The sequence below is a fragment of the Pristis pectinata genome, chromosome 2 (genome assembly GCF_009764475.1).
Source record: "Pristis pectinata isolate sPriPec2 chromosome 2, sPriPec2.1.pri, whole genome shotgun sequence".
NCBI classification, from domain to species: Eukaryota; Metazoa; Chordata; class Chondrichthyes; order Rhinopristiformes; family Pristidae; genus Pristis; species Pristis pectinata.
In genome coordinates this window covers 103,899,039-103,922,621 of record NC_067406.1, presented here as the reverse complement: position 1 = coordinate 103,922,621, position 23,583 = coordinate 103,899,039, and the positions used below count along the sequence as shown (strand labels likewise).

The following is a 23,583-nucleotide window of genomic DNA, read 5'->3' as shown; positions in this document are numbered from 1 at the left end:
GTTACGTTGAAATTTGTATGCAAAATTTGAAGTGCAATCCTCTACAATGTTGGGAGCTCAGAAAGCAGTGCTCTGTGTTGTGAACTGCCACTTCAAGTGGTGCTACTAATTGGAGACAGCTTGCCTTCATGGGGTGTGGATGGGAGTGGGGACCACACATCTCTGAAGGCCAAAAGGATATTGTAATGTTCGACATGAGTGTTTGGGACAAGGTTTGCTGCATTTGTACAAATTACACGAGTAAAAAGCCTTATCTATGACACAGAAAATATTGGTGCCATCTTCAATTCTAGGTCTTGTTTCATTGACGGACTCCATTATAGCAGCTAAGGTAAGGATGGGTCCTTTAATGTAGCTGGAGCAGCCTATCATGCTTCTCTGAAGGCTTGCATCTATAGTCAAAGTTCACCCTATTCTTACATGTCCACGTGTGCCACAATATTGCTGCAGCAACTTCGACCATGCATTGCATGCATAAAAACCTTAGGCTATTCGATAGCATTTTCAGCCCAGTATATCTTCATTTAGGTCACCAACTTTGCTCCTCTCTCCATAGGTGCTGCCTGACCTGATGAGTATTTCCAGCATTCTGTTTTTATTTTAGATGTCCAGCATTTTCAACATACCCCCATTCATTGTTGGATCCTACCATTCACCCACCAAACCACTCCAATTGCGAATTACACCCCTACGTACACATTATAAAATGGTATTTGAGATATTTGACTGTATAGCTGTGAATTAAATATATACTGTGATAAGAATTGAAATTCAACATAACAATAGCTATGGATCTGACCATTAACAACCAGAGAGAAACATAAAATAGAATAAGACGTTACCTGGTAAGTGAAACTGTACTGGGAAAAGGAAAGAATATATGCTCCTACCTTTGGACTAAGTATTCCCAGTTGAGTCGTGTCCAATCCCAAGCCATAGTTTTCCCGTACTTATTGTATGAAATGTACCGGATAACAGTAAACACGTCCTGAGCCTTTATGAGACTTTCGTTTTTAAGATACTTTAAGAACCTACATTAGAAAGGAAAAGTATATTTTTAGTAGCTTGATCTTCAAGAAAATAAGAATGTCTTTATATATTTCAAACAAAAGGGTTCAATGACATATTAGGTACCAGCCACCACTTCTGTGAGTTGGCCTTCAGCTCCTCCTTGAGTCATGGAACTCCAAATTTAAGTACATTCATAAATTATGTCCTTCTTGCCCAACATGCACGACTTCAAACTGAGCGCTGCTTGAACTGCAGCAGTTTGAATGGAAGGGAAACAGTGAAAAAAAGATGTGAAGAAAATTTGAAGTTATACAGAAAAAAACCTTTTGGAAAATCCTTTCAATTTCTGAAGAGGTGAAAGTATTGCAATACATCTTATGAAGTAGGTCAACAGCAGCTTTGTAACTACCTGTCCAAAAGTTGCACATCCTCCACTGAAGCCAATCCATATAGAAGCTTGTCCTTCTCCTGTGCAAGAGGTGTTTCCTGGTACCTTTTAAACATAATTTCCCACGAAGACTCATTCCCAACCTGTTGCATTCCATAGCGGTACACAATCAGACGCAGGTTAGGTGCTATACTGGATTAAATAAAATTAATTTGAAATTATTTCCAAATGGCAATTTTTATTTTATTTTCACCAACTTAATACTAAAGCCAGTGAAATGGAGGTGGGAGTGGATTTTAACAGCCCCATGATAAGTGGGGTAAAATTGGATTAAAATTTGACGATTGTGTAACATGACTGCAACAAAATCGCCCCACCACATTTTGTTGAAGAAGGTTGCATGGTTTGTGTTCATCTTGCTCTCAAAAGATGGAATGCCCATCATAATAAATCAGACTCAAAAATGAAATGCTAGCCTGCTTTAATGCCCGGGGTTCAGTAATACCAACATCTAAATGGAAATGGGAGCAGCTGGATCAGGCAGGCATATGCCTTGTGCAGCCCAGCTTATAAGCCATGAGTTGCAGAGGTGCTCCCTCCAAAACCTCAAACAAACTTTCCTCCACAATAAGTGCTGAAAAGGCAGGATCATTCTGGGCTTCTACTTCAGTTTTCTCAGAAGAGAGCAAGAAAATCTCTCCAAATTTTGGGTAAGAAAATTCTTGATAAATCTGACAGACTCTTTCCATGACCACAGTTTCCAGCCCTCCACTGTTACCACACTCTCCAGACCTTCCCCATAAACATCACAGCCAATATGGTCACCTTTTTCCTGCCAACCATTCTTCAAATAAGTTGCTTGCATTGTTTAATGCTTCCTCATCTCCCATGTGGCATGCAAGCCCCAGAACATCTTCCCTCAATAACCTATGGATACACCAAAATGAATCTGTAGGTTAGTTCATGCAATTCAATCAATGGTGTGATTCATAATTATGCTATGAAGAAATAGTAAACCTTTTCAAATGGGAGTCTGTATCAGTCCAACCAAGTGCACTTGCAATGGGCTTCACTTGTTTTCTCCAATATGCCTACAAAATCAAAATTGTCAAGGAAAACATGAATGGCAAGTGCTTTAATTTCTATTTTTGTTCAATCTTTCAAAATATTAACTATAACTCACCTGGAATTTTGGGTAAAGAATGTTATCATCTTGTAGCATGCTCCGAATATATGCAATGGATGAAATGGCTTTTGACCAAGGTAAATAGTCTTCTTCATTTTTCAGATATTTTGTCATGTTTAAGGCCACAGAGTACTTTAGGAGAGTTGCTCTGCAGAGAAGGCAAACATTGCAGGAAAAGTAATTAGAGCTCAGCCTCCTGTTAGATTTTACTCCTGCCCAATAGAAATGTTGATTTCAGATTTCCAGCAACTGCAGTTCTTTGTTTTTCAATTACTATTTTTGTTTTGGGAGTCACTTATGGTGACTAAGAGGTAGATGCTGTGCAGAAGTCTTTTATTAAAGAAAATAGGGGTCAGTTTAAATTGAACAAAATTTACCTTTCAATGTAGTTAGTAATTAAAATGTAATTATGAATAGAAAATTATAATACATTGGAACCTCGATAAAACAGTGTCATTATATTGCAGTTTGAATATCACATAGGTATTACCATGTCCTCCAAGATGGGTAAATGTTAGTTTCACTTATAATGTGAATATGAAAGTGGTCCCCCAACACCCTTGTTATTTCAGGGATACACTTTAAGAAATAAGTAATCAGTGAACAATGTCTTCATCAAAAAGAGAGACAGGTGTGAAATGACAGGGCAATATTCAGTTTTGGACAAACTGCAGATTGAGACCTTGTTCAATCTTCCTTTCCACTATTCCTCCTTTTCTGTGCCAGATGGCTAGCATCAGCAGCAGATACTTTCAATTTAGATACGGCAGTACAATGCTCCCTCGTCAATGCCACATTGAGTGTCAGTAACATTATAGCCACTTCAGGAATATTTCTTGTTATCAGGAGACACAGGGATTATGGGTGAACAGGAATTGGTGAGAGTTAAGACACAAGCGATAGTACTTTAGATGACCTCAAGTTTATAAAGAGTAATTGAGGGAGGCTAGCCGGTATGTTGAAATGGTCAAGTCTAAAGGAAACAAAGACAGAGATGGTTTCAGCAGTAGAAAAGCTAAGTAGGAGTGGATTGCAATGATGTTACAAAGGCAGAAATAACCAGGCTTTTTGAGTAAGGTAAAAGCAGGAGTTCATCCCCTTATATCTGCTCTACCATTCAATAAGATCATCTTAGGTATTTTACATTATTGACCAACTCTCCTAACTTCCAATCCCTTGCTTTGTTTAATATCCAAAATCTGTTGAGACACATCTTGAATATACTGAGCTTCCCCTGCCCTCATGGGTAAAGAATTCTAAAAATTCACTGCCCTCTGAATGAAGGCAGTTCTTCTTATATCTGATGCAGGCTTTTGACATGAAACATTAATAATTCCTATCCCCCCACAGATGCTGCTCAACCTTCCGAGTTCCTCCAGCAGATTGTTTGTTGCTCCATGTTCCAGCATCTGCCGTCTCTTGTGTCTTCTTATCTCAGTCCTGAACGGCTGACCCCTTTGTTTTGGCACTGTGTTCTCTGGGTCCAGATACCCCAGCCAGTCCAAGTATCATCGCTCAACTTACCCTGTCAAGCCCAGCAAACATTTCAATAAGATCACCTCTCACGCTTTTAACCTCTTAAGAGGATAGACTCAGTGTGCTTAATCTACTCTGAAGACATCCTTCCATTCCAGCTGCAGAACCTTCACTGCACTCCCTATATTGCAAGTACATCCTTCCTTGGGGTGGGAGATCTGACCTGTATACAATATTTCATAGACCTATATAATTGTAGTAAGGCATCTTTACTCTTGTACTCAAATCCTCTTGCAATAAAAGTTAACTTTCAATTATCTATGTAGAAGAACACCCAAGTCTCTCTGAATGACAACACCTCAATTTCCCACCATTTAAAAAAATATCCTTTTTTACCACGTCTTCTTATCAATCTGGATGATTTCACACTTTTCCACATCATATTCAATTTACCATATCCTCATCTATTAATTTAATCTGTCTATATCATGTTGAAGCTTCTCTGCATCTTCCTCACATCTCACACTGCATATCATTGTACCAATAGCAAACCTGGATATAAAGAGGAACAAAAGAAAAAGAGGCACTTTTGGAAGTACATTTTGGACCTCCAGAGAGTCTGACGGAGAAATAAAAAGAGCAAATTTTTGGGTACATTTCTGGCAAGTGCAATAGTGCTGGTCAAGCAAATCAACAAGATGTCAATGACCCAAATACTAGCTGGGATAAGTAGTGCAAAAAGTGTAGAAGGCACAGGTTTTCCAAACTGTATCCAGGAGAATAATTTTTGTCAATATTTAACAGACCCAACTGGAGAAAGGAGGCATTCTGGACTTTGTTTTTGGAAGTTAAACTGAGTAAATGAAAGGAACATTTTTGTGGTACTGATCACAATGGTTAGATAGCATAGATAAAATAAGAGTAAAGGCTGGAAGTTGGGAAAGGGCAAATTTTACTAGACTGAGAAGTGATTTTGTAAAATTGCACTGGAAACAATATATCAGGCTCAGATCACTAGGAGGCATTTATAATTCAAAGGGTTCAGGGTAAAAAATATTCCCACAAAGGAAAAAGGTGGTACTGGAAACCCTTGGAAGTCAAAGTAGGTACAGTGTAGGATATGACTAAAAAGGGCAGTTTGCATCTGATACCTAGAGCTGTATACAGCGGAAAGCCTGCAAGAGTACAAAGAGAAGTGAAATTAAAAAGGAAATTATGAACAAAAAGAGAGGGTGTAAACGAATATTGGGAAGTAAAAACAAAGAAAATCCAATAATGTTTTGTCAGTTCAAAAAAAGCAAAAAGATAACTAACAAAATAACTGGGCCTCTTAGGAGCCAAAAAGGTTGTCTATGTGTGGATATAGTGGATGTAGTTAAGCTTTTTTATGAATATTTTGCAACTGCCTTCACAAAAGGGAGGATGCTACTCATGATGTAGTTAAGGAAATAGTGTAATATATTGGAGACACAAGAGAGATTGCAGATGCTGGAGATCTGGAACAACAAACACAAAATGCTGGAGGAACTCAGCAGGTCAGGTAGCATCTATGGAGGGAAATGGACAGTTGACGTTTCGGGCCGAGACCCTTCATCAGGACTGGAAAGGAAGAGGGCAGAAGCTAGAATAAAAGGGTAGGGGTAGGGGGAGGAGCACAAACCAGCAGGTGATAGGTGAGTCCAGGTGAGAAGGGGAAGGTAGGTGGATGGTGGGGGGGGTTGTGAAAGGGAATGATGTGAGAAGCAGAGAGGTGGCAGGTGGAAGAGGCAAAGGGATGAAGAAGGAGGAATCTGATAGGAGAGGACAGTAGGCCATGGAATAAAGGCAGGGAGGTTGGACAGGGGAGAGAAAAGATGGGGTGAGGGGGCCACAGGAATGAGGGAAAACAAAAAGGAGGGGAAAGATAAACAGAGGGGAGGGGTTACCGGAGGTTAGAGAAAGCAATGTTGATGCCGTCAGGTTGGAGACTACCAAGACAGAGTATGAGCTGTTGCTTCTCCAACCTGCACCTGGCCTCAACGTGGCAGTAGAGGAGGCCGTGGATAGACATGTCGGTGTAGGAATGGGAAGTGGAATTAAAATGGCAGGCCTCTGGGGGGACCTGGCTGTCGCGGCAGATGGAGTGAAGGTGCTTGACGAAGTAATCCCCCAATCTGTGTCAGGTCTCATCGATGTAAAGGAGGCCACACCAGGAGTACCGCATGCAATAAATGACACCCTTAGATTCACAGGTGAAGTGCTGCCTCACCTGGAAGGACTGTTTAGAGCCCTCAATGGTCGTGAGGGAGGAGATGTAGGGGCCAGTGTAACAGGAGCAGGGCCAGTGTAATACATTGGATAGAATAAAAACATTAAAGGGTTTATCATCCTTGAAAAAAATGGATAAACCACCACGTTCAGGTGAAATATATTCTAGGTTGTTAAAAGGTACAAAGAAGGAAGTTGTGGAATATATATATACATATATTTTTCAGTTCTCTCTGGCTACATGTCCCAGAGGGATAATGCTAGGTGATTACAGACCACTTAGTTTAGCTTAGGTGGTGGGTAAATTACTGAAATCCAGTCTAAGGAACAATAATAAACCTTCACTTAGAAAGGCACAGATTAATCAGAAACAGTCAGAATGGATTGTGCCTGAAAAACTTGATTATTTTTTGAGAAAGTGACGAGTGTTGATAAGGAAAGCAGTTCCAATATACTTTACTTTCTCTAAGTGAGGCTTTTGATAAGGTTTCACATGGAAGATTGAACAAACACAAAAGCCCAAGAGAACCCAGGGAGAGTGACATATTGGATCATAAATTAGCCACATAGCAGGAAGTGATGGCTAAGAGTGAATGGGTATTTTGTGACTGTAAGTCTGTTACTAGAGAGTTCCACAGGGGTTAGTAGTCCCTTGCTTTTATAATATATACTAATGATTCAGACCTATAGGGGGATAATAAAGAAGTCCAGGTAATAAAAAATTGTGGTCAATTGTTAGGAGGAAACCTTTACACTTCAGCTCTAGTCAGTGAAGCAGAAAACTGACAAATAAATTAAATCCAGGGAAACAAGAGGTAATGAGTTAAGAGGTGCTGCAGGCCAGGGGAATATAAAATATACGGAAAGATATTGAGAGGTGTGGAAAAACAGAGGGATCTTCGAGTTCATGTCCACAGATCCTTAAATGGCCCATTCTCATTCTTCCTACCAAAAGATAACACTTCACATATCTCAGCATTAAACGTCATCCACCAGCCTTATATATCTCCTTGAAGGCTTTGAGGAAGGAGAAGCAGAATATAGGGTATAAAAGTAGAAAGGTGGATGGGCTAAAGTGCACTTACTTAAATGCAAGAAGTATCAGGAATAAGGGTGATGAATTGAGCGCTTGGATAAATACATGGAATATATATACACACACACACACACACACACACACACACACACATATACATACACACACACACATATCTATATATATAGATATCTATATATATATATATATATAAATACACACACACACACACACACGGAATATATTTATCTATGATATTGTGGCTCTTGCAGAGACTTGCCTGTCACCGGGTAGGAATGGATATTGAATGTTCCTGGATTTCAGTGTTTTAAGAGGGATAGGGAGGGCAGGGGCGAAGAGGACGAGGGGTGGCGCTCTGGTCAGGGATACTATTACAGCTGCAGAAAGGGTGGATAATGTAGAAGGATCCTCTCTAGAGTCAGTATGGGTGGAAGTTAGGAACAAGGAAGGAGCAGTTACTCTACTGGGAGTATTCTATAGGCCCCCTGGTAGCAGCAAGGATACTGAGGAGCAGATTAGGAGGCAGATTTTGGAAAGGTGCAAGAATAACAGGGTTGTTATCATGGGAGACTTCAACTTCCCAAATATTGATTGGCACCTGCTTAGTACCAAAGGTTTAGACAGGGCAGAGTTTGTTAAGTGTGTCCAGGACGGATTCCTGTCCCAGTATGTTGACAGGCCGATTAGAGGGAATGCCATATTAGATCTAGTATTAGGTAATGAACCGGGTCAGATGACAGATCTATCAGTGGGTGAGCATTTGGGGGGACAGTGACCACCACTCCCTAACCTTTAGCATTGTCATGCACAAGGATAGGAGCAAAGAGGACAGGAAGATATTTAATTGGGGAAGGGCAAATTATGAGGCTATAAGCCTAGCACTTGCAAGTGTAAATTGGGATGACATTTTTGAAGGGAAATGTACTATGGGGATGCGGTCATTGTTCAGGTATCTCTTGCAGGATGTTAGGGATAAATTTGTCCCGGTGAGGCAGAGAAGGAATGGCAGGTGGAACATCTAGTTGGGAGGAAGGCAGCATACATAACGGGTAGGCAGCAAGGATCAGATAGGGCTCATGAGGAATATAGGGTAGCAAGGAAGGAACTTAAGAAGGGGCTGAGGAGAGCAAGAAGGGGACATGAAAAGGTTTTGGCGAGTAGGGTTAAGGAGAATCCCTTTTTCACGTATGTGAAGAGCAGAAGGATGACGAGAGTCAGTCAAGGTAGGACCGATTAGGGACAAAGGTAGGAAGATGTGCCTGGAAGCTGTGGAAGTGGGTGAGGTTCTCAATGAATACTTCTCTTCAGAGGGTTCTTGATGACGCTGAGGACGGTGTTGGTAAGATTAATGTTCTAGAGCATGTTGATATCAAGAGAGAGGATGTGTTGGAGCTGTTAGAAAATATTAGGACAGATAAGTCCCTGGGGCCTGATGGAATATTCCCCAGGCTGCTCTGCGAGGCGAGGGAGGAGATTGCTGAACCGTTGGCTAGGATCTTTGAGTCCCTGTTGTCCACGGGAATGGTACCAGAGGATAGGAGGGTGGCAGATGTTGTCCACTTATTCAAAAAAGGTAGTAGGGATAGTCCAGGGAATTATAGACCAGTGAGCCTTACGTCTGTGGTGGGCAAGCTGTTGGAAAGGTTTCTTAGAGATAGGATCTATGGGCATTTAGAGAATCATGGACCGATTGGGGACAGCCAGCATGGCTTTGTTAAGGGCAGATCATGTCTCACAAGCCTGATAGGGTTCTTTGAGGAGGTGACCAGGAAGATGAGGGTAGTGCAGTAAATGTGGTCTACATGGATTTTAGTAAGGCATTTGACAAGGTTCCACATGGTAGGCTTCTTCAGAAGGTCAGAGGGCATGGGATCCAGAGAGGCTTGGCTGTGTGGATTCAGAATTGGCTTGCCTGTAGAAAGCAGAGGGTTGTGGTGGAGCTTTGGAGGGAGTGTAGAAGAGATTGTTGGGGCCACGGCAGAGATGTTTGTAACTTCGTTAGCAATGAGTGAGGTGCCAGAAGACTGGAGGACAGCTAAAATTGTGCCTTTATTTAAGAAGGGCAGCAGGGATAAGCCAGGTAACTGTAGGACAGTAAGCAGTCAGTGGTGGCAAACTTATTGGAAGAAATTCTGAGAGACAGGATTTATTTGCATTTGGAAAAGGCAAGGACTGATCAGGGCTAGCCAGCATTGCTTTGTGGATGGGAAATCATGTCTCACAAATTTGATTGAGTGTTTTTTGAATAGGTCACCAAGAGGATTGATGAGAATAGGGCAGTAAATGTTGCCTATATGGACATTAGCAAGGCCTTTGACAAGGTCCCGCATGATAGACAGGGTGAGCAAGCAAACTGAATGCAAAATTGCTTCAGTGGTAGATGCAGAAGGTGGCGGTGGAGGATAGTTTTTCAGAATGTTGGTCTGCGTCACAGGGATTAGTGCTGGTTGTTCATCATGTATACTAATGATTTGGATGAGAATGTAGGTGGCAAGATTAGTAAGTGTACAGATGACACCAAAGGTTGGTGGTGTAGTGGACAGTGAAGAAGGTTATCTAAGGTTACAACAGGACACTGATCAACTGGGTAAGTGGCCAAAGGAATGGCAGATGGAACTTAACTCAGACAAGTGCAAAGTAATGAAATTTGGGAAGTTAAACCATAGCAGGACATACGAAGTGAATGGCAGGAGCCTGCAGAGTGTTGTTGAACAGAGAAACCTAGGGGTACAAGTACACAGTTCCCTGAAAGTGGCAACACAGGTAGATAGGGTGATGAAAAAAGTGTATGGCATGTTTTTCTTCATTGGCTGTGGCAATGAGTACTGAATTGGACATCATGCTACAGTTGTACAAAATGTTGGTTACGCCGCACTTTGAGTATTGCACAAAGTTCTGGTCACCACACTACAGAAAAGATGTGATTAAGCTAGAGACAGTGCAGAAAGGTTCACAAGCTTGTTAGCTGGATTGGAGGACGAGTTATAAGGAAAGATTGGATAGGCTGGGTCTATTTTCCTTGGAAGGAGGCTGAGAGTTGACAATGTAGAGGTATGTAAAATTATGAGAGACACAGTTAGGGTAGGGACCCGGAGCCTGTTTCCCATGGTAGGATGTCTAAGACTAGAGGGCATAGGTTTAAGGTGAGTTGAAGGAGGTTTAAAGGGGATCTTGAAGGGGAAATTTTTCCACACAAAGAGTTGCTGACATCTGGAATGAGCTGCCAGAGTAGGTGATGGAGGCAGGAATAGTAACAAAATTCAAGGTGCTTGAATGAGTAAAGCACAGAGGGATATGGAATTAATGCAGGCAAGTGGGATTAGTATAGATAGGCATGACAGATGGCTTAGACACAGTGGACCAAAGGGTCTATTTCTATGCTGTACAACTCTATGAATCTGGGACTCGAAAATGATTCCAGGGATGAGGGACTTTAGTTATGTGGATGGACAGGAGAAGCTGTGTTTTTTTTTGGAGCATAGGAGGTTGCAAGGTGATCTGACAATAGTATTTCAAATCATAAACAAGTGGTTATTGTCTGTAATGCACTACTGGGGAGGTACTAGAGGCATATTCAATTGTTGGGTTCAAATGAGAGCTAGTTAAGTATCTGAGATGAAAGAATTTGCAGGGCTATGGGGCAAATATGGGGCAATGGGATTAGTTGGATTAATTTTATGTAGAACTGGCATGGAATCGAAGGCTTCTTTCTATATTACAGCCACCCTTTGATTCCTTCTTGTATGAGGTCTTCTCAGTGTCCACATACACCACATCTCCTTTATCTATTCTGTATGTTACAACCTCAAAAAATTCCAATAGGTTCCAACATGCCTTAGGAATTTAATGAATTTTATTCACAGCAATTTCCCCAACAATTATTTTTGGCTACATGAATTTCATTCAGTTCTTCATTCTCCCTTGACCTATTGTTCTAAACTATTTCTATTAGGTTTTCTATCAAGACAGACAAAACATATGTTTAATTTCTCTGCCATTCCCCAGTATGTCACTGAAGCAAAGAACTGCAGATGCTGGAAATCTGAAACAAAGAAAGAAAATGCCACAAGTAGTCATGCAGCATTTGTGGAGAGGGAGCATTGACCTGAAACACTAGCTCTGTTCCTTTCTCCACAAATGCTGCCTGACCTGCTAAGTATTTCCAATATATCTCCCTGTCCTAGTCTGCAAGGGACCCAATTTATGATAATCTTTTCCTTCTTTCGTATCCACATAAGCTTTTAGTCTTTTTTTTAATGTTTCTCACGAGTTTAGTTCCATATACTATTTTACCGTTCCCTATCAATTTTTGTTCTTTCTTTGCTTATGTGGTCCATATTACATTTACTTCTAATATGACAAAGTTGAGAACAGTCTGGTTCAATTTCAAAAAAGTGCTGGGAACAGGGATGGACTTGGTTGCTAGGGAATGAAATTTGTACTAGAAACAGAAAGTGATGTCTTTGGTCTTTTGAATATTTAGTTGGAGGAATTTCTGCTCTTCCGCCACTGTATGTCAGACAATGGCTCTGACAACTTGAAGTCTCTGAGAGATGGAGACAGCTCTTCAGATGAGTACTACCACATAAAATTAGTGTCCTGTACCAGCTGAGCAATGATACAGTCATGAGAAATTTATGACTCACGTGACCATTTGGGCCATCCTGACAATGAACTGCCCAACTTGTTGCCAGGACAAACCTCCAGTTTGTCTCACTGCCTCCTCCTTTCCCAAAGCCCCCCTTTATCCAATTACCTTATGGTATTTTCTGTTGAACCTGCTTCCATTGCCCTTTCAGGCAGTACATTCCTGATCACAATGTGTTTCATTTAAAATTAATTATTTTCTTCTCCTCTCCATTTCTCCCAAGGTCAACTGTTCTTGTACACCTGAACAAACCACAAATCTTCCCCCTCAATCTGCTTTTTTTTCCATTTATTTGTTCTCAGGATGTGGGCACTGCTGGCAACACCAGTGGGTATTGTTCATCCTCACTTGTCCTGAGGTGACATCTAAAAGTCATCTACAATGGTGGGTCTGGATCCCCACTGTTGAAAACTGTCTCATTTCTCTTTGTATTCCTCAGCAGATTCTCCCTTCACTCAAGAAGCTCAACACTATCCAGCACAAGGCAGCCCTCTTGATCAGCAGTCCTTCCATCATGACAGACATTCATCCCCTCTACCGCTGGCACACTGTGGCTGCACTGTGTACCATCTATAAGGTGTGCAGCAGAGGACAGAAGACCTATCTGACTGTCCTCAGAGGAGCTCCAGAAGTTTCTTGCAAACTCCAAGATTTTTTGGGTACTAGGGTTTTCCTCCAGGCTCAACAAAAGTCTTTTGACTCATTTTTGCAATTACTGGCATCCGCTGCACTAGTGGAGTGCTCCCACCAGCAGCCATGAACAATGACTCTGGTGCCTGCAGCTCACCCAGGAAATGTTAATAAAGCTGGAACCTGGAGGTAGTCCAGGTCTCCTTTCTACCTCATTAATTAGGCACCACTGATATTGCATCCATTCAGCACCCAACCTGAAAATATCCCATTATGATTCTAAAAAGGAGATAATCAATTAACACCCATTTACTTTTCTTTTTTTGGGCCTATCAGAGTCCTGGGGTTGCTGGGATAGGGTGCTAACTTACTGCATCAGTCTCCCTTCTGGAAATATTTGCACTCAAAATTCAAAGATTGTTACTCAAACACTTACCTTGCCAGGGAAAATGTGTCATCGATAAATCCTGTACGATCAGTGCTTGAAAATTTCTAAATAGAGAAACAGATATTATGCCAAATTCAGTAAGCGTAAGGCTCTCTTTCAAGAAGCTGTGGTCTGAAAAACGGCAGGTGGCACATGCTAACTCCAAAGCCACCTATAGTGATTTAGCAATCCCTTTGGCATAGATTTCCCCTTACTCAGCATTTAGTGTTGTCATCTAATCGCATCAAAATAATTGTCAGACAACAAACCAGAAAAGAAACACTGATTTTTATGGCTATTTTTGTTTGAGAGAAAAATAAAAACTCAGTCAGACATGTGGAATTAAGGATGAGGTTAAACAGAAAGTAAATCTTTAAAAAATATTTTATATACCATGGAATTTTGAATTAATAATTTCATTGAATTGGCCTGCACACATATAAAATCAATTTTATTGAATCAGAGATTGTTAAGCAGTAATTACAGAATAATATGCTGTGAAGAAGATAGTTGAACCTCATTGAACAGATCAGATATTCTTTACACCTCAGATGCCCAGCACCACTTTGACAGTTTCCAGTTTCCTAGACTCAACTCATCACAGACATTCCCAGTCTTTTCCCTCACTCTTAAAACATGCATGTTTTCTCAGTTTTCCAGTTCTGATGAAAGGTCATCCATCTGAAATGCTAACTCTTGTTTCTTTCTACACACATGCTGCCTGATCTGCTCAGTATTTCTGGCATTTTGTTTTTCTTTCAGATTTCCAGCATCTGCAGTTTTTTTCCAGCTTTTTTAATAACAGTTTCAGGATTTTCTTTCACAGTCATAATAGCTGAAGTTGTGATCAATTCATTGATTCTGCAGACTGTGCTGGAGAAGGCTGCGACAATGCACCCTGTGGAGGAGCATGGAATCAGTGAGCGGAACTGGTGGTTTCTCCAAGAGTTGTTCTGAAATTTCCTCTAACAATGATGATATTGACAGCTTCACTTCACAGATTTTGAGCTGCTACAATTCTTGCTGTTTAGGCTTTGGAAGTTAAAGTCAAAGTAAAGATAATGAAATCAGTCTTACTGTATGGTTGGTTATCAGTTGCTGGATGATGTTTTGCCAGGCTGATTCTTCATATTGCACACGATAGAACCCAATATGGTCTGTGTTTACTTTCAGGGTGTGGGAAGGTGGAATCTTTGGTAGCGTCACTAAACATTTATGAAAAAAGAACAGCAAACAAGTTATTGTAAGAAAATGACAAACTGGACCAATGCTAGTTCTAAAATAAGCAGGTCTATTATTGAAAATACTTCTCTCATGCTCTGCGTTTTTTTAAGCTGCTGAACGTTCATTCAGTCTCTAATGGATATTAATGTCCAATGGGGGATGGGTCTAAAAAGGGCATAGAAAAAAGATAGGCTAGGGAGACAATAGGTCTGTTGGGACTGTCCATCTTGTGGATTTTGGGGAGGAGATAGAAGTTGGCAGTCCTAGGTTGCAGGACTACCATGCTGGTAGCTGTGGGGGGGTGGGGGGGGAGGGAAGGGGGAGATCTCCCAAGGTGATGAGGTCAGTGATGATGCGGGAGATAATGTCCTGGTAGTCCTTGGTGGGGTCATGGTTCAGGGGTAGGTAGGAGGAAGTGTCCGAGAGTTGGAGATAGGCCCTAGCCTCTCTCTCTTCTTTCTACCCCCTTTTGTTTTCTCTCCTTACCTTTGATCTATCCCCCGGTAGATCTGCTCTCCCCTCCTCCCCCGCACCTGCCTATCACTATCTCTTACCTGAATCTACCTATCACCACCTAGTGCCCACCCTGCCTCCCCTCTTTTGTCCACCTATCACTGCTCTGCTTTTCCCTCCTATATACTGGTTTTCCTATCTTCAGTCCTGCAGAAGGGTCCTGACCTGAAACGTTGACCGCCTGCTTTCCTCCACAGATGCTGCTTGGCCTGCTGAGTTCCTCCAGCGTCATCGTGTTTTTCAGGGGTGGGACAGAGGCAGGAGTGGGAAGGGGCTGATGGGCAGATAGAACCAGGTGAGGAAGTAGGAGGAGGCAGGATGGGAAAGATGAACCAAGGGGGAAGAAAACTAGGTGGACAGGTGAGTGTGTGTGGGGGACAAACGGCAGGGGTGTGGGTTCCCTGAAATTGGAAAATTCTATGTTCATACCATTGTGTTGTAAGCTTTCCAAGGGGAATATGAGATGTCGTTCTTCCAATATGCATTTGGCCTCTCCACAGCAACAGAGAAGGCAGAAGGTAGACAGGTTGGTGTGTGTATTGGAAGGAGAGTTAAAATGACATGCAACCGTAAGTTTGAGATGGCCATTTTGGACAGAGCGCAGTTCTGCAAAACCGGCGAGAACTGTTAAAAGCTGTACAGACACTTAGTGTTCAATGCTGAGGAAAGCTTTGAAGATCTTTATTATTTTCAAAGTATTACAGACATATAAATATTTTGGTATTGAATCCTACCAAGTTCCCCAAAATTAGTCAAATGATGTTAAAAATAAAGAGCAAGAAAATCTGTGATGATCAGTAAGTTTTATCCTATTCAGCTTTCATTGCCTATGCAGGATTTCTCAATTGTGCAGAGTTTGGCCATAGAAATAATTTGTTCCAGTGACCAGTAGCCATGGCTTGGATTGCTTTCATGTAAATAGACTGATATAAGATACTTTCATGTTCAATGAGGTCTGAAAAGTGAAAGCAATCCTCATGATAATGGCGCTCTGAGCTAATGAGTTAAGGGTCAATTTTTGAGTTTGCACTTACAGTGGGAAGCTTTGTTTACTGTGACTTTGGGCTGGCAGCTTATTTAGATTTCCAGGGATAGAATTTCATTTTTTCACCTATTGAAGATGGCTGTACTTTGTGGAGCCACCTATCATTTTTAGGACCTGCTATCTATCATTTGCAGGTTCTGCTTTTGTTTCAAATTTCCACCATTTGAAATCTTAACAAAAGCCCATAGTTCAGAACCCCACCTTTGTTCATCATTCATACCTGTAGCTTGTGACAAGTTGAAAAATATAGTCCCATTGTCTCCTTCTATTGTATGCCACCTTATGGGAATGTTCCATCTGTATCTAAAGTTAAAGAAAAATCATTATATTATCATATTATACATTGTCTGAATTTTTCTCTTTTCTTCTTCCTGAGCTCCAATACTCAGCCATGCACTCCGTTCCTTCTCATTCTATTACTAGTGCCCTGAAATAAAAACTAGCTTTTCGGAAAAGAAGGAAATCCAATTGGGTTTGGGAGCAACTGCACCAAACAAACAGGCAGGAAGAGACCAGTTGGTCCATCAAGCACCTTATGTACATCATGATCTCTTATCTCATTCTCAGTCCCCTGCTTCACCAGCCATCCTAGATCTCTCAAAACCAGTGGAGAAAAATACAAGGCCATGAAGAGAAACACTTGGATAAATTCCTCTTCAAGCCCCAAAGATGATTAAACAATTTCCAAAAGTCTTTACGTAAAGAAGTGATGCACAATATGTGGCTGTGGATCTGATCAAAAGGAAAAGTTCTCTTCCTCCAAGACATCTAAGTCTGTGTGAACTGGTTGCACTGTGAGCTAAGCACACAGAACGAGTGTGTTGTAAAACTGAAGGGCTTCTGAAGGTGAGAGTTACTACCACCCTTTTATTAATATTCTTTTATCACTGACTAATGCAGAATGAACCACCAAGGTAGACTAGGTCTACTCTGAGTGTCATCATTTAGGGTTCAATGGGCAGCAACTACCTTAAAACAGGATCTGTAGTATTATCACCTCATTAACTGCAGTAAGGTGAGTGGGCCACTTGAGAAGGTCCACACACCCCTCTAACCAGCTGCTACCAACACCTGCCTTATTTGCATTTTATGTCAGAATGGGCAAAATGTCAGAACGGGCAAGTCTACTCAGCCTGGCAGCCACCCTAAAATTAAAATCTAACCTTTTACATATGTAAACTCTGTTTTAAGGAATACAGTCCTGGTGAACCCAGCCTGGAATATCTAACGGTGAAGTGTCGACCATTCTACCTACCACGGGAGTTCACTTCAGCTATCTTGATGGCAGTTTACATCCCACCCGAGATGAACATGAAGCCTGCGCTCAATGAACTATACTCTGTGGTCAACAACCTTGAGACAGGATACCCTGAGGCCCTCTTCATTATTGCAGTTGACTTCAACCAGGCCAACCTCAAGGGTGTGTTACCAAAGTACTACCAGCACATCTCCTGTCCCACCAGGGGCCCTAACACCCTTGACTATTACTATACAACCATCAAAGATGCCTTCCGAGCCACCCCTCGCCCTCACTTTGGTAAATTGGACCATCAGGCTATGCTCCTCCTCCCTGCATACAAACAGAAACTGAAATGGGAGGATCCAGTATGGAAAGTCATGCAGTGCTGGTCTGAGGAAACAGATGAGCTTCTACGTGACTGCTTTGAGTCAGTGGACTGGTCCATGTTCAAAGACTCAGCTGCCAGCCTTGATGACTATGTCACTGCCATCACAGACTTTATCAGCAAGTGTGTTGAGGACTGTGTACCACTGAGGACAATACGGGTGTTCCCAAACCAGAAACCATGGATGAACTGGGGTATCCACTCCCTACTGAAGTTGAGGACTGCTGCACACAAATCTGGTCATCCTGATCTGTACAAAAAATTGAGATATGACCTCCAGAAAGCTATTAGGAATGCCAAGAGACAATACCGGTTCAAAATAAGAATCCCAGACCAGCCGTCAGTTATGGCAGGGCTTATATGCCATAACAGGCTACAAAATGAAGTTGGGCTGCATAGTTAACAACAGTGCATCCCTTCCTAATGAGCTTAACGCATTCTATGCACGTTTTGAACAGAAGGGAAATGGATTGTCACCACCCACCCTAAGAGCCTCCAATGCAACTGAACTCATGGTCACTGTTGAGGTCATAAGATAAGTCTTCCGGAGAGTGAACCCGAGGAAAGCATCTGGCCCAGAGGGTGTCCCTGGCCGAGTGCTCAGATCTTGTGCTGATCAGCTAGCGGGAGTATTTGCAGACATATTTAACCTCTCCCTGCTTCAATCTCAGGTTTCCACCTGTTTTAAGAACACCACTATCATCCCAGTACTGAAGAAAAGCAAGGTAACATGCCTTAACGACACTTAACTCTGTACTCTGTTATTGTTTTTACCTGCACTACCTCAATGCACTCTGTACTAACTCAATGTATCCGCACTGTGTAATGAATTGATCCGTACGAACGGTATGCGAGACAAGTTTTTCACTGCACCTCGGTACAAGTGACAATAATAAACCAATACAGTTTGGTTGCCATTTTAGCATTGCCATCTTGTGATTTTAGTTGTCCAAGATGGTGGTGGAACAGAACATCACAAAATTTAGTGCCACTCACACTGATATCATGCAGTAATCTTTACACCTGCTTTACTGGAGTCACATGAGGACTCGTATACTCCCTGCAGGATGTGCTTGCAATTGAAAAGTCCATTGCCAGGGTCCGTGCCAAAGTTTATACTTAGCAGAGCCACAGTCCAGCACAGAACTTGGATCAATGCAGTACCCTCTACTGTAGGGCAACTCCCATGACACACATCCTGAAACAAACTGGATTAGCTGTCAAGTGGTTTGGATTAAATCTATAATAGACTGGTGTGTTTATTTTCATTATGTTGGGGGCATGAATGTAAAGATTACATTCAAAGTTCATTGCCCAAACTATCCTAAAGGTCTATTGCTATGCAGATGAAATAGAGAGCATTCAGTTGTAGGGAGGTGACTTAAACACAGCATTAAAGAGACTGGCTCTCAAGACTACACCACATCCACCCTTTCTAGATCAAATGACAGGAGGTGCAGCTGCTGCACAGACAAGATTCAACTCATGGTCTGGAACAAGCTCAGCCATCTCACAGCTTGTAGTTCTCACTACCAATCAGAATCTGCTACTGGGACAGCAGCTCATTCACTGAGGAGGACGAAAGTTGCAAGATCTTAGAACATAGAACACTACAGCACAGTACAGGACATTTTGTCCTGCTCTAAGATCTACCTAACCCTTCCCTCCCACATCGCCCCCCCATTTCTCTATCATTCATATGTTTATCTAAGAGTATCTTAAACGTCCCTTACGTATCTGCCCCCACAACCTCTGCAGGCAGTGCATTCCACGCACCCACCACTCTCTGTGTAAAAAATCCTACCCCTAACATCCCCCTTCTAACTTCTTCCAATCACCTTAAAATTATGTCCCCTCGTGTTAGCCCTTGTCACCCTGGGAAAAAGTCTCTGACTGTCCACTCGATCTATGCATCTTATCATCTTGTACACCTCTATCAAGTCACCTCTCATCCTCCTTCTCTCCAAAGAGAAAAGCCCTAGCTCATTCAACCTATCCTCATAAGACATGCTCTCCAATCCAGACAACATCCTGGTAAATCTCCTCTGCACCCTCTCTAAAGATTCCACATCCTTCCTATAATGAAGCGACCAGAACTGAACACAATACTCTAAGTGTGGTCTAACCAGAGTTCTATAGAGCTGCAACATCACCTTGTGGCTCTTGAACACAATACCCTAACAAATGAAGGCCAACACTCTATACGCCTTCTTAACAACCCTATCAACCTGCGCGGCAACCTTGAGGGATCTAAGCACATGGACCCCAAGATCCCTCTGTTCCTCCACACTGCCGAGAGTCCTGCCATTAACCTTGTATTCTACCTTCGAATTTGATCTCCCGAAGTGTATCACTTCACACTTATCCGGGTTGAACTCCATCTGCCACTTCTCAGCCCAGCTCTGCATTCTATCAATATCCTGTTGTAATCTACAGCAACCTTCTACACTATCCACACCACCACCAACCTTTGTATCGTCAGCAAACTTACTAATCCACCCTTCCACATCCTCATCCAAGTCATTTATAAAAACCACAAAGAGCAGGGGTCCCAGAACAGATCCCTGCGGAACACCACTGGTCACCGACCTCCAAGCAGAATACGCTCCATCTACCTCCACCCTCTGTCTCATATGGGCAAGCCAATTCTGAATCCACACAGCCAAGTTTCCCTGGATCCCATGCCTCCTGACTTTCTGAATAAGCCTTCCATGAGGAACCTTATCAAGCGCCTTACTAAAATCCATGTACACCACATCCACTGCTCTACCTTCATCAATGTGCTTTGTCACATCCTTTAAGAATTCAGTCAGGCTCGTGAGGCACGACCTGCCCCTCACAAAGCCATGCTGACTGTCCCTAATCAGCTTATGCTTCTCTAAGTGCCCATAAATCCTGTCTCTAAAAATCTGCTCCAGTAATTTGCCCACCAGTAAAGTAAGACTCACTGGTCTGTAATTCCCAGGGTTATCCCTACTCCCTTTCTTAAAGAAAGGAACAACATTTGCCACCCTCCAATCATCTGGCACTATTCCTGTGGCCAGTGAGGATGCAAAGATCATCGCCAAAGGTGCAGCAATCTCTTCCCTCGCTTCCCACAATAACCTTGGATATATCCCATCTGGTCCCAGTGACTTATCTATCCTAATCTTTTTCAAAAGTTCCAGCACATCCTCTTTTCTCACGTTGACATGCCCTAGCATGTCAGCCCATCGTATGCCATCCTCACAAACATCAAGGTCTCTCTCACTGGTGAATACAGAAGCAAAGTATTCATTAAGGACCTCCCCTACCTCTTCCAACTCCAGGCACATGTTTCCTCTTTTATCCCTGATCAGTCCTACCTTCACTCGAGTCATCCTCTTATTCTTCACATACGTGTAGAACGCCTTGGGGTTTTGCTTGATCCTACTCGCCAAGGACATCTCATGCCCCCTTCTAGCTCTCCTAAGTCCATTCTTAAGCTCCCTCCTGGCTACCTTGTAACTCTCCAGAGCCCTGTCTGATCCTTGCTTTCTAAACCTCAGGTAAGCTTCCTTCTTCCTCTTGACAAGACATTCTACATCTCGTGTCAACCACCGTTCCTTCACTCTACCATCCTTACCCTGCCTCAATGGGACAAACCTATCCAGAGCCCATGCAAGTATTCCTTAAACAACCTCCACATTTCCGCTGTGTACTTCCCCAAGAACATCTATTCCAAATTTATGCTCCTGTTCCTGCCTAATAGCATCATAATTCCCCCTCCCCCAGTTAAATACTTTCCAATATTGTCTGCTCCTATCTATCTTCAAGACTATGGTAAAGGTCAAGGAGTTATGGTTACTATCTCCAAAAGGCTCTCCCACCAAGAGATCTGAAACCTGATCAGGCTCATTGCCGAGTACCAGGTCCAGTATGGCCTCTCCTCTAGTCGGCCTGTCCACATATTGTGTCAGGAATCCTTCCTGTATACACCTAACAAACTCCGTCCCATCTATCCCCTTTACAGTGAGGAGGTGCCAATCAATATTAGGGAAGTTGAAATCACCCATGACAACAACCCTGTTATTTTGTACCTCTCCAAAATCTGCCTTCCGATCTGCTCCTCAGTGTCTCTGCTGCTATTGCGGCATTATCATCTTCCATGTTTTCTTATTCACACAGCATCTTGACTGGGCCCTCCATAAATATAACTCGATTACATTCATGATTATGTTCCCTTCTAGCTCACATTCCCTACTACATCCTGTCAACTCTGCATTAGTTCAAGGAAAAGAGCACAATGACATTTTCACAGGGGAATGAAATAAGTCAGCAACACTTGCAGTATCAGCTTTATCCCAGGAATGAATAAACTATTCTGAAATGGTCAATAAGTACAACAAACATCATTAACAAAGAGAAAAAAAAGGGAGAAGTATGGCACATACAGATATTGCTTATCGAGTAGTAAATGAACATTACTTTAATGGTGCCAAGCTATAGATGGATAAGAGGAATGGAATCTAAAGGGAATTGAGGTTAACATTGGTGAAGGAACATCTACATCATACACAGGTACAGAATTGTGTGTAAATAAGGTCTACTCACCATTTTAAATAGGCAAATTCAATACAGTTTACTTTCAAGAGGATAATGGTGAATTGTGTGTGCATGAAATACGTAACAGAACTATATAGATGACAATTCTCATCTATTTTCCAATAGGTGGTTCAGCCTGCTTTAAATTTTGTCCACATTTGAACATGCCAAGATTGAAACAAATGAATCACCAGCCGGTTGTTGGGAAAATGCTTGAAGCTATCAATAAGGAAGAAATAGTGAGACATTTGGATAGAAGTGGTTCCATCAGGCAGACACAGCATGGATTCAAGAAGGGCATGTCCTGTTTGACAAACTTACTGGAGTTCTTTAAGGATATAATGAGCGCAGTGGATAGAGGGGAACAGGTAGATGTTGTATACTTGGATTTCCAGAAGGCGTTCGATAACATGCTGCATAAAAGACTTATCCATAAAGTAAGGATGCATGGAGTTGGGGGTAATGTATTAGCATGGATAGAGGATTAGTTAACCAATAGATGGCAGAGAGTTGGGATAAGTGGCTGTTTCTCTGGTTGGCAGTCAATCAGTGGTGAGTAGAGTGCCGCAGGGGTCGGTACTGGGCCCGCAACTGTTCACAATATACATTAACGATTTGGAAGAGGGGACCGAGTGTGGTGTATCTAAGTTTGCTGATGACACCAAATTGAGTGGAACAGCAAATTTTGCAGAGGAAGCAGAGAGTCTGCAGAGAGATATAGATAGGTTAAGTGAGTGGGCAAGGGTCTAGCAGATGGAGTACAACGTTGGTAATGTGAGGTTGTCCACTTCAGAAGGAAAAATAGAAGATCAGGTTATTATTTAAATGATGAAAGATTACATGCTGTTGTGCAGATGGACTTGGGAATGCTTGTGCATGAATCACAACAGGTTGATTCTCAGGTGTAACAGATTATTAAGAAGGCAAATGGAATGCTGGCCTTCATTGCGAGAGAGATTGAATTTAAGAAAAGGGAGGTGATGCTGCAACTGTACAGGGTACTGATGAGTGCATGCAGTTCTGGTCTCCTTGCTTGAGGAAAGATATATTGGCTTTGGATGCGGTGCAGAGGAGGTTCACCAGGTTGATTCCAGAGATGAGGGGGTTAGCCTATGAGAAAAGATTGAGTCACCTGGGATTAAACTCGCTGGAATTCAGAAGAATGTGAGGGGATCTTATAGAAACATATAAAACTATGAAAGGGATAGATAAAATAGAGGCAGGAAAGTTGTTTCCACTGGTAAATGAGACTAGAACTAGGGGTCATAGCCTCAAGATTCAGGGGACAGAAGTCCCCTATCCATGCTAATACATTACCCCCAACTCCATGCATCCTTATTTTATGGATAAGTCTTTTATTTGGCACGTTTAGGACAGAAATGAGGAGGAACTGCTTTCCCCAGAGAGTAGTGAATCTGTGGAATTCTTTTCCCAAGGAAGCAGTAGAGGCTTCCTCATTAAATATATTTAAGGCACAGTTACCTGTAGATAGATTTTTGCATAGAAGGGAAATTACTGGTTTTTGAGAAAAGGCAGGCAGGTG

General features: G+C 42.1%; 1 protein-coding gene across 1 annotated transcript in view; it reads right to left on the bottom strand.

Annotated features, from left to right (window-relative positions):
- The window catches only part of enpep (glutamyl aminopeptidase), a 70,687-nt gene that overhangs the window by 5,788 nt on the left and 41,316 nt on the right, over nt 1-23,583 (bottom strand). The window contains 8 exon segments of the mRNA XM_052038174.1: nt 891-1,031; nt 1,421-1,591; nt 2,225-2,326; nt 2,417-2,490; nt 2,583-2,733; nt 13,080-13,135; nt 14,148-14,275; nt 16,073-16,155. Of these exon segments, the coding sequence (XP_051894134.1) occupies nt 891-1,031; nt 1,421-1,591; nt 2,225-2,326; nt 2,417-2,490; nt 2,583-2,733; nt 13,080-13,135; nt 14,148-14,275; nt 16,073-16,155 (906 nt within the window).